Source organism: Triticum aestivum, chromosome 6D (assembly GCF_018294505.1).
Source record: "Triticum aestivum cultivar Chinese Spring chromosome 6D, IWGSC CS RefSeq v2.1, whole genome shotgun sequence".
NCBI lineage: Eukaryota > Viridiplantae > Streptophyta > Magnoliopsida > Poales > Poaceae > Triticum > Triticum aestivum.
In genome coordinates this window covers 372,844,360-372,856,789 of record NC_057811.1, presented here as the reverse complement: position 1 = coordinate 372,856,789, position 12,430 = coordinate 372,844,360, and the positions used below count along the sequence as shown (strand labels likewise).

The following is a 12,430-nucleotide window of genomic DNA, read 5'->3' as shown; positions in this document are numbered from 1 at the left end:
ATCATATTCCACCATGGCCATCGTCTTGTCCAAAGGAAGGACGAAGTCGTCGCGAATCGGCGCGTCATCATAAATGGGACCTATCACCAAACGAGAAGACACAATAGAGGTAGAGGGTAAGTTGTTAGAAATTGAAATGGCCTCACGTGCCCTATCAACTTCCACACTCTCTCTATGTGGTGGTGGCTCACTCACTCCCTCAAGGTAGGTGCACTCAATGTCACATATGGTGGAGTCACTCAAATCACTCAAGTGGTGGTGGTTGTGGCTCTCCTCACATGTGAATTGTGGCAACTCATCATATATGGGGCTAGTGGTGAAGTCACTCTCACTCTCCATATGGTGGCACAAGTCACTCAAGTCATCATACATCGCCGTGGTCGAAGGGAAAATCCCATGCTCAACCATCTCGTCGTCGTCGCCGTGGATGAAGGCCGAAGATGGCACATCATCTCTCTCCTCCATGACCGAAGGGAAAATCCCATGCTTGATCATCTCTTCACCGTCGCCGTGGAGGAAGGCCGATGTAGGCGTACTCGTCGGAGGTAGGCGAAGATGCCATACGTCCAAAGGCGAAGATGCCTTGATGACACTTGGCGAAGATGCCGAAGTGGTCGTAGTAGTCGTAGCTCCGTCTTGGTGGTGCTTGTCTCGCGGTCTTCTCTTGTGCTCATGAAGTTTGGCCGTAGCTTGATGTAGAGCTTTTTGGGACTTGTAGGTGTACGCATCGCGAGCATCTTCATCTTGATGGTGTTGTAGTGCTTGAGCTCGATGACGTTCCGAAGATTGGCCACTTGAGCGTCGCCGCCTTGAAGATGACGAAGGGGAAGAAGACTTGTAGTTGGCCACCATGTCTCGTACTTGATCCCTTTGTTCGGCCAACTTGGTGTCGAGGTAGTACCTTATCCTTGCTTCATTTTGGCGAATGTCGATGGCGAGTTGTTCAATGCCTCGGATTGCTCGTTGTAGTCCGAAGATGTGCGTTTTGGTGATGTAGTTGTCCGCGCCGTCGTTGTCGTGGAAGACCGGAGATGAAATGCCTTGCCTATCCATCACAAGACTCGAGAAAATGTGAGTGGAAGAAAGGAAAGAACTAGACCAATGTACCTTATCCAATGTTGAAGATGGATCAATGATCACTCAATAATGTAACAAGGAAATAGCACAATTGGTACCAGATCTTGTCAATTCTCACACCTACACATGTAAGGCTTATGGTGGAGCTCGGTGAGGATAGTGGCACAAAAATTTGATGCAAAATGTTAGCAAGAGTCAATAATGTTGGAAAAGATTCACAAATTCGCAAGTGAAACAAGTAGACCAATAGCAATATGTGGCACACGGAAACACACACACGGATAGATAAATGGGGTCGTGCAACCAAGGAATGAGCACAAAATGTGGAATCCACGGAAAACGCTCGTGTTGCACAACTCAAGAGAGACGCTAGCATGATTGCTCAATAGGCGGATACGACACTTGTGCACAACCTATAAGATGCAAAATGTATGAGCTTTCTATCCCAAGTATGCTATGTGTATGATGTTCCCGGTGTTTCGCACACGATGATCCAAGATGATCAATATGGCAGTATGGTATGCAATGTGGCGATGCTATGGCTCTTGCTTACAAGCTCTTTGCTCTCTTTTCCTTTTTGCTTAAAAGCTTATTCTTTTTTTTGATATGGCCACTATGCGAAATGCACAAACCAAGATAGCAATTTTGTATATGCGGGAACAATCTTGTGACACGAGGGATGATATGATGATACCAAGATGATACCAATATGATATGGTATGTATGCAATGGAAGGTACGGATCACTAATGTGCACAAGTAATGTTGCCGGCAATACTCAAAGGCTAGTCTCGATAGGCAAGTGACGCAAATGGGCTAAGGGGTTAACAATGTAATGGCAAGAATGCACAATGATGGGATACCACGTTACCAAGATGATATAGAGGTTACCGTTCTTGCTTACGGTTAGGGTGTCAACTTGGTGAAGTGGTCGATGTCGAAGACGACCTCGTGGCGATGATGAGTGGCGGTGTTCTTGATGTAGATACCAAGATGATGTAGACCCGTCCCTAAGTAGCCGAAACACCTTAGGAAACGGTAAAAACCGCAAACTCAAAATCTCCAAAGGCAAATGTCAAATGGTGGTAGCGGAATGCGTTGGTGGCTCCGGAGTTAGCAATACGAAAGTGGTGGTGGTGGATGATGACAAAGTGACTGTCCCTAAGTAGCCGAAACACCTTAGGGGACTCAAGTCACCACTCAAGCAACCACAAATGCTATAATGAGCAAAAATTGGGTTAGGTTGCGGAAAGCTATGGTGGTTTGGCGGATGATATGTCGGATGGCCTATGCAAAGATGCCAAAATGCCAAATTTTTGATGGGGTCAAATGATGTTGGAACCTATCTAGATGGATGGGGGATGTCAATAGCTACTCAACGAGCTAAAGAACGCGAAAATTGGACTCCAGGAGCGAAAGTTATGAGTGAAAACGTAAAGTGCACACGGCTGATTCTGGGGGGTGCGGGTGCCCGGGGTTTGGGGGTGCAGGCACCCGGGGTGGTCAGCGAGGTTGGGCTGAAGAAGAGGCCCGGGGGTCAGGGTGCCCGGGGGCAAGAGGTGCGGGCACCCGGGGTGGTCCGGGGCAAACAACACGGTGTGCGGGTGCTCGGGGTGGTCAACGAAGATGCGCGGGGGGTCCGGGTGCCCGGGGTTTGAGGTCCGGGTGCCCGGGGGTGACGGATTTGGGCGGAAATTCGTGGGAAGATGCAAGAAATTGGTGGATTTCGTGTAGGGAAAGGTGGAGATGGATGGGGGAAGGCTAGATCCACTCGAAACCAAGCAAATCCATGGATCAAATCCAACAAAACCTCATCAAACCAACAAATCACAAAAAAATTTGGGGCTATTTTTGGTGGGGAATTTTCGAAATTGGGGAAGAACACAACAAAATTAGGCTAGAGAACAAGAAGGGGGGCTCCAATTTCGTGAGAAACCATGGCTCATGATACCAAGATGTTGTAGGGTGGAACCCTAAGTGGAGATCTTTCACGAATTGGAGGGGGAATCCCCAAGAACACGAAGAACACGAAGAACACAAGAGAGGGAAAACACTCAAATTGACTAGATCCAATCACACATATGCTAGATCCAAGAACATACAAGAGTTCACAATGATCCAAGAACAACAAAGGAAAGATACAAGGTACTAGTTCATCCCAATCCTATGAGGAGAGAGGTCTTTATGATCCTATGATGGGGATCCTTCCCAAGATGGGGGCTTGATATCCACTAGGGATCTTCTCCTAGGAGGTCTTGATCTCCTAGAGGAGTGGGTACAAGGAGCAAAGCTCACATAATCATCTCATATACTTTGCTATCCTCTAAATGAGCTAGGTGGGGGGTACTTATAGTCTAGGGGCAAAATAAGAGGAGGAGGGGGATACATGGGTAAAAACCCAAAGAGGCACACATGCCCTCGGAGTGGACCGGGCACCCGGGGGTCCTAGGCCTGGGCACCCAGGGTAGACGCAGGGGCCTGGGCGGTCGAGGCCGGGCACCCGGGGGTCCAAAGCCCGGGCACCCGGGAGGCGCTGGTGGCTGGCGCGGGAGGGGCCGGGCACCCGGGGCCATTCGGCCGGGCACCTGGGGGTGATGGCCCGGGCACCCGGGCAGGTGGCAGCAGCACCAGCGGGAGGGGGCCGGGCACCCGGGGCCTCAAGGCCGGGCACCCGGGGGTGGCCTGGGCCGTGGCTGGGCCATGCGAGGCCGGGCACCCGGGGCCGGCTGGGAGCTGCGCCAGGGAGGGATCGGGCCTCCGGGGCCAAAGCGCCCGGGCACGCGGAGAGTCCAGGGCCTCCGCGTCCTCCTTCTTCATGTCTCCTTCCTCCTTCTTCTCTTCAGGTCCTAGTGCCTCCGTCCTTGCTTCCTCACGTGCTTCTTCTCGGTACCTAGTGATGCACAACATTCCCGCTTGAGGTAGGACTCGATTCATAGGTGATTCCGAATGAAACTCAAAGAGGAAAGAATTGACCTCGTCCTCGATGGCGCGTGCGCGAGCTCTTGTCCACGGTCCTCTCCGTCCTTGCGGTGGTGGTGTGACGTCCATGGTGATGGTCGAGGGATGCTCCGCATCACGTAGGGTCATTGGCATCCATCCTCATCTTACCAAACAAGATAAGGCGTCTTAAGCATCAAGTGTGTGGTTGATGACTGATAACACCACGCAAAAAGAAGCGAGAGATGCCGCATAGGAACAAGATGATCTAAGAACGGATCACAAACTCAACAACGCAACTTTAGATGAAAACACCCACCAACCATTTCGTAGCTTTGGTCGAACGGAGATCACATTGTCGATGCACCGCCTCTAATGATCACCGTCAACTATGGGTCCCTCCCACCGGTGCTAACTCCAACGATATTCCCTAAGGATTGTGCGAGGCACAAGGGCCACTATCATCTAATCGCCTATATGACCTGAGGTTTTCCTATCTTCATGAACACAAGAGCGAGCACATAACATGAACAATACCTTCCAAAAGGAAGCAGTGCCCACAAGCATCATTATCATTGTCCACCCTAGTGTAGGGTCATTTAGGTGATTATTGATGACTATTTTTTACGCATTATTAGAGTTCATCTGTTGCACATTATCTTCATATATAATGTCCCATTGAACCAAGTATATGTCCACTATGCCTGTTTTCTTGTTTTCACTCTTTTCATTGTGAGCATTGCATAGTTTATGTTTTTATTATACTTTTTTGTGTTTATAGGTGTTTGGGAGCAACCAAGGACCAAACTCAATGAAAAGCCCAAAGATGAGTTCAATAGGAGGACTTCCAAGCACCAGACGTAGGCATTTGAAATGTAAAAATAATAATATATTTTCAAAGGGATCATAAAACATATTTAATACCATAGGTACATTGCCGACGTTCACATGATTCCAACGAGCCCAATATACCGAAGGGGTCCAAAGCGTTTGACGCCGCACGGTATAACCAGCATGAGTCGTATCGACGGTCGTACCAGGCCCATAAAAGCACGAAATCGTCCAGAACGGACATGATTCTTCGTGGATTTCGTCCCCGTTTGTTCCTATGACTTCATTGGCCTCCATGGGATGTTTTGGGATTGGATTTGACTCATCTGAGCCCTTGGATCAGAGGAGAAGAGATACATCTATGGATGATTGTGTGATTGTGGCTTCTTTCCTAGCAAATGAAAACCTTGGTAGGTCTCCTCTTGTTAATCTAAAGAAAATCATTACTATGTTTCTCCATAGCTTTAAGCTTTCAAAGATCAAGCGTCAATATGATGGTTCATGGATTGCTAAATTTAGCTTTGATAATAGGTCGGATGGTTTTCTCCTAAATAGTTCTTCGCACTGCATGGCGAATGATGTATAGAACGATTGTAATAACATTTTAATTAATTAATATAAGAGAAAGTGTTTTCCAAGAAAAAAATAACATGAACTGGTTTTCAAACCCACATTAAAAGCATATTTAGAACAAAACTGAAACAAAACTCATATAGCGACCCCGCAATTATCGCAGTCACATTGTACTACGATAAAATATATACAAAATCATCGATCATTGTAAGGAAAAAATTTATCAGGCTCAAAGGTAACTTGGCGAAGGGATCACTCTCTCTAAGGCTATGTTCGGTTACACGCCCTCCCTGGCGTGCTTTTGGGCCCAAACTACGGGGATCCACGCGGATCGCCACCGCTAGGAAATAATCCCAAACTATTTGATCTGATGCATTTGGCAATGTACCCCAGCCCAAACCCCTCAAAACCACAAGGAAAAAAATCAGCTCCTACCCACCCGTGGAAAAACAGCTTCGTTTCTCTCCTGTATGTGTGTCTCTGTCAAGGCGACGGAACCGGCGCCGTGGGGTTAATCGGATGGGAGATCGTGACAAGGAGTCATCCCCCACGGGGTTCAGGTGTTGATCCCCCAATCCCTAGGGGAACTAATCTCCTATAACCGAACAAGGCCTAGGTGAGAAAAACTGCTCAATCAACACGTCCCGAAGGGGAGCTGGTTTTTTCTCGAAAGCTACCGGTTTTGTGGAAGGGTACGAGTGTGCTCGGTTTTTTCTTCCATTTTCTAACAAGAAAAATTCAAGCTATGGATCAGAGGGAGTATTATTTTCCACGTCTCATAGGCGTCGATGCTATGCCAAGTTATCTATGTTCGTTATCTATATGAATGTAGACGCGCTGAATATGCCATAACCCAGTGGAATGCCATTTTTTATAGAGAAGACCATACATGCTGCTTTTATAGAAAGCAGAGGCTAGGGACACCAGCTGTAATAAAAACCTCCAGAAACCAAACAGTCAACTACGACAAAAGAGAGGGGAGGGGGAGGGGGGAGGAGGCATAAATTGTATCATGCCAAAATTATCTTACAGAAAATTTACATCAATGACATTATGTTCCACTCCTCATATGTGAACAAAAGCATAAGATGGTTAGCTTCTCTAAACTCACAGGAAAATTTACATGAAATATGTCACGAATTAGAGAATCCACACTATCCATGACAAGATTGTACTGGTAAATTTGATGCGGTCAGACCCAAGCAAGGTCTTTTCTTCAGCAGAATCAACACCGAAGCTTATCACGAGAACTGGATGTGTGGCTATAAGGTGTTCCTCAACACTATCTTCTTCTTTCTTTCTGGTGTCATCTCTCATCCAAAGGTTGTTAGTATGAGCATTAGGATCTTATAAGCAGAAGTGCTACTTAGAACTGTTAGGTCCCTCCTGAGGGTAGGCGACCGGACGCTTGCAGATCCTTCAGAGTACTTGACAGCCAGTCCAAGCCCTCATAAAGACCATCACCTTTGAGGGCACAGGAACCTTGGATGTGCCAGACGCGGTTCTTCAAATCATAGAGGCCAAGGCTTTCGCACACCTCCATTGGTGTCATCGCCCCTTTCTGAATGAGCAACAAAGCTATGTTAGCCTGTTAGGCAAGAGCAGCAACGATGGTTCTCGTATACTATCACAACCCAAAGGTAAAAGGAGTGGAGAACGAGTACAAAAGAGCAAATATATATTCTGGCACCTATTCATTCACCTACAGTCCATAACATTAACAAGCAGAGACTTCTCATGTCTGCTAAAAATGGTGGTCAAGTTTTGTTATCTTACCAATATATTAAAGCATGTGAGCGTTTAAAATAGTGGTCAAGTTTTGTAGTCTTACCATATCTTGTTTATTGGCAAATACCAATATGACACTGTTAAGCATGAAAGGATCGTTGATTATTGTCTGCAACAAAGATGCCAAATATTAGCTTCATCACAAAGAAAACATAAGACAGCAATGAGCAGTTATGACACTTTACAAACCTGAAACTCTGCTTTGGCTTTTCCAATTCTCTCCCTATCCAATGAATCAACCACGTAGATCTGCAATGGTGAGGATGTTATTATAATTTATATATCATGGTTGAATATGTTCATGAACACATCGAGAGTCCAACGTTACACACAGATCATTCAAGAGAAAGACAACAAACGTTAGTCCACCTCAACTGAGTGGGGTGGATGTACAATGCCACTACCTTGGTTCAAATCCTCACAGACGCTAATTTACATTACTATTCATACGGATGAGGTTTCCCCTACAATTGTCTTCCAAAAACAGAAGAAAACATAAATGAAGACTAAGGTTTTGAATGAAGGGCATGATCTAGCTGTCCTAATGACTAATAAGGTTTTACTGACAAACATCAGCTGTCCAGAGTAAGATTAACTATATTCACATTGTAGACAATTAGAACTTACTACTTAACAACTTTGCACAGTTCCACCAGGTTTAAAAAACACAGAATAATCCAAGTATAATTCTAAATTTGAAAAGATAGGCTTTGTACAGTACGTGATAAATACTAGCAACACTTTAAGGGTTAGTACCAGATTATCAGAAAAGTTGCTACTAATAATTTACTTTCATGTATTTCTTTCAAAAGTGAGAACATCTGCTGGCACTCTTTGTGCATAAGAATAGTAGTGATAACTGTAACTTAAGAAGTCGAATCAAGATAATTGAGCTGCTCACGAGTGGTCCCTTTATGTTTCTACTTCCTCCGTTCACAAATATAAGATGTTCTGATTTTTTTTGTGAATCGAATGTAAGTAGACACGTTTTAGTGTGTTTGTTCACTCATTTCAGTCCATATGCAGTTCATATTGAAATATCCAAAACATCTTATATTTGTGAACGGAGGGAGTACTAGTCAGCAAGTTCACCTACGAGCTCAGAAGCAGGATATGAAGAACTGAAAGCTTTCTCCAGTTCTAACAAGATGTAGGAAATTGAACTATGCGCTGAAGAACTAAATGTGTTGTTCATAGGCACCTTAATTTTTGCCATCATAGGCACCACTGGGTTTGGGTCCCTGTTGTGTGGGACCAAAAAGTGCAAAATAGCAATAAAATAAAATAAAATAGATGGGCCACAAGAAATACAACGCCAAAATCAAGATTTCAACATAGAAATTACTGACAAGATAGCCTGGGCTAGCTTTCCAGATAAATGGACAGTTTGAGTGGAAATAATGAGACAGAACATAAATTGGATTTCCATAACCAGCTAAGAACCAAACTACAGTAACAAATTTCATTTGAAAGGTCAACCACAAATACCTCAGCAGAAAGATAAAAGACGATATACATCTGTCAAGTTTGTATAACTAGAGTAATTGGAACATACCAAGCCATCTGTGTTATTAAAGTAATGTCTCCACAAGGGCCTCAACTTCTCCTGGCCACCAACATCCCACACTGTAAACAGCACGTTCTTGTACTGAACTTTCTCAACATTGAACCCTGGTAATAAGAGCAGAAAAGCAACATCAGCACTTGGTAGTTCCTTTTTCAACTAAACCACATACAAGATTTAAGAACACTGTCTGTTAAGGCCAATCTGACTAGCAGGTTAACTGGTTGACTCTTGCATGATTATTACTATCTAAACTGCAAGGGTGCACAGCTAATCAGAAAGAAAAAAAGATCAGGCATAAATATTGGATCAGAGTGTTCAGCTAACCACATTTTTATAAGCAAGTTCCCAACCCCCCTTCCGCAAGAAAATATACGGCAGGTTGATTTATTCCTCTACTACCAACAGCAATAACTCGCTTGCCTCCCCTCATTAACAGTTTAACACATCAGTAAGGCCTTGATATAACTTCAGTTAACCAATAATTCAGCTGATACCAAGAAAAAAATCTGAATAACCTACCAATCGTAGGGACAGTCGAGAGGACCTCCCCGATGTGCAGCTTGTACAGGATGGTGGTCTTGCCCGCTGCATCCAGCCCAAGCATCACGACCTGAAAATCGAGCACCACCAGAACGGAAGCGATTAAATGACCCGAAGAAAAAGAACCAACACGATACAGCACGGCAGCTCTGAGAGGAGCATCAAAAAGGGGAGGGTGTTTTCCTATCTAACATATCAGGGAAGATCGCCGTACCCTCATCTCGCTGTTGCCGAAGAAGGCATCGAACAGTTTGCGGAACGCCTGCCCCATCCGCCGGCGGGGATCGGTCGATCGCTGGGAATCCGCCGGACGAGCAACAAAATCCCCGTCGAACCTCTCGAGTCCGCCTTCCTCTTCGCCTTCTCCCTCAAGTCGTCGTCGTCGTCGCCGTCGCCGGACTCGTGTGACGGGATAGAAGAAGTGGAGAAGGAAGAACCCTTCTTCTGAAAGCAGCGTTTGTTTGTTCGTTGCAACGCCCGCCCTGGCCTGGAAGAATCGGGGTCTCGGGGGTCGGGTGGGAATATGCAGCACGGAGACAGCATCCGAGCCGTCCGCGCGGGCGCCAACGTGTTGGATCGGGAGATGGCATCGCGTAGCTAGCACGCGGCTTCGGGGTCACCTGCGACTCTGTCCCGGGCTGGCTGGCCGGCTATGTCGAACGATATACTACGTACGGTGCACGCGGTTTTCTGATCTTTGTTTCGTACCGGGCTGCAAGAGATCAGAGGTGATATAGCCTGTCATGGCCCGTTGCTCTTCGGACCTTATTTGAGAAGCCCGAGGAGGTGCCAGCGCATTTTTTAGATAAGCACCAAATAAAAAAAGATTAAGCGCAACTTGAAGGTGTGTCACCCTTCGCACCCGAACATCGGAGGAGACAAAAAGCAACATCAAAGGAGCAACCGGTCGCTTTGAGTGGTCAAATGGAAACTTATGTGCAAGCCTAAAATCATAGGGGTGTTGGCCATCATTAATATTTTGGTTATGAATTAATGTTTAATTATCAAATGGTGGTGGAGAATCTTTCATGCTCCTTCTGGGACCTTATGGTTGGACATTCTTAAAGCAAAATGTAACGTCCACGATGCGGCTATATCTCCCACGTGTCGAGGCACGATTTAGAGCCATAACCGCATAGTGGTTTTGTCGCAAGAAGGGTCATCTTCACACAATCCCATGTAAAGAACAAGAATGGGATAAAGAGTTGGCTTACAATCGCCACTTCACACAATACATAAATATCATCATACATCATCCAAAATACAAACATATAGACCGACTACGGTCAAAATCCAGATGAAAATAAGACAACCCCAAATGCTAGATCCCCGATCGTCCCAACTGGGCTCCACTACTGATCATCAGGAAAAGACACATAGTAACGACCACGTTCCTCGTCGAACTCCCACTTGAGATCGACGCCATCATCTGCACTGGCATTGTCGGCACCTGCAACTGTTTTGGTAGAATCTGTGAGTCACGGGGACTCAGCAATCTCACACCCGCGAGATCAAGACTATTTAAGCTTGTAGAAAAGGATGGCGCAAAAAGGTGGAGCTGCAGCGGCAAAAGCATATATGGTGGCTAACTTGCGCAAATGAGAGCGAGAAGAGAAGCAACGGAACGGACGTCATCTAGCCATGACCAAGAAGTGATCCTGAACACCTACTTACGTCATTCATAACACAGATCGTGTTCACTTCCCGGACTCCGCCGAGAAGAGACCATCACGGCTACACACGCAGTTGATGTATTTACTTGGGTCAAGTGACAAGTTATCTACAACCGGACATTAACAAATTCCCATCTGCCTCATAACCGCGGGCACGGCTTTCGAAAGATAATACCCTGCAGGGGTGTCCCAACTTAGCCCATCATAAGCTCTCGCGGTCAACGAAGGATAAACCTTCTCCCGGAAAGACCCGATCAGTCTCGGAATCCCGGTTTACAAGACATCTCGACAATGGTAAAACAAGACCAGCAAAGCCGCCCGAATGTGCCGACAAATCCCGATAGGAGCTGCACATAACTCGTTCTCAGGGCACACCGGATTGTCCAAGCTTCCGATAGGCCAGCCCAGAGTTGCCCCTGGTGGCCACCGGCGACTGACAGTTTGGACCAATACTCAGAGGAGCACTGGCCCGGGGGTTTAAAATGAAGATGACCCTCGGGCTCGCGAAAACCCGGGGGAAAAGGCTTAGGCGGCAAATGGTAAAACCAAAGTTGGGCCTTACTGGAGGAGTTTTATTCAAGGCGAACTGTCAAGGGGGTCCCATAAATCACCCGACCGTGTAAGGAACACAAACTCAAGGAACATAATCCCGGTATAACAGTAACTAGGGCGGCAAGAGTGGAACAAAACACCAGGCATAAGGCCGGGCCTTCCACCTACCATATATATAGATGCATTAATTAAATAAGAGATATTGTGATATCCCAACATATCCATGTTCCGACATGGAACAAACTTCAACTTCACCTGCAACTAGCAACGCTATAAGAAGGGCTGAGCAAAAGCGGTAACTTATCCAAACAACGGTTTGCTAGGAAAGGATGGTTAGGGCTGACATGGCTAAAATGGGAGACATGATATAGCAAGTGATAGGTAGCGGAGCATGGCAATAGAGCGAACAACTAGCAAAGCAAAGATAGAAGTGATTTCGAGGGGTGGTCATCTTGCCTGCAAGATTCTCAGAGTTGTCAAAAGCTTGATCCTCGTAAGCGTACTCAACAGGTTCCTCGTTCACGAACTCGTCTCCCGGCTCTACCCAAGACAAGAACACAAACAAACGGAACCACAATCAACAACGAGAAATGCGCAAGCAACATGATGCAAAACATGTATGATATGCAAGATATGATATGCGATGCATATGCGTGCTCCGGAAGGGAAAAGATGAACATGGCAGTAACTTGGCAAAACAAGCATGCCACTGGAAAGATGAGATGATTTCGGTCGAAATCGATATAAAGATCACCGGAATCGGATGCACGGTTTGCAAATGGCAAGCAAAACAAGAATGACATGAATCTGCGATTAACAGCATGATAGCACTTAAAATGCAACAAGCAACAATGCTACAGCACTCCAACATAGCAACAAAGCATATGAAAGTA

General features: G+C 46.0%; 1 protein-coding gene across 1 annotated transcript; it reads right to left on the bottom strand.

The window, feature by feature from the left end:
* Positions 1-6,345: 6,345 nt before the first annotated feature.
* Positions 6,346-9,659, bottom strand: LOC123145174 (ADP-ribosylation factor; the record flags this gene model as incomplete). The annotated part of the gene is given in 6 exon segments (XM_044564519.1): positions 6,346-6,978; positions 7,249-7,314; positions 7,395-7,454; positions 8,761-8,876; positions 9,292-9,382; positions 9,527-9,659. Coding segments are annotated over 6 exon segments (576 nt in total). The 3' UTR covers positions 6,346-6,792.
* Between the last annotated feature and the right edge of the window lie 2,771 nt (positions 9,660-12,430).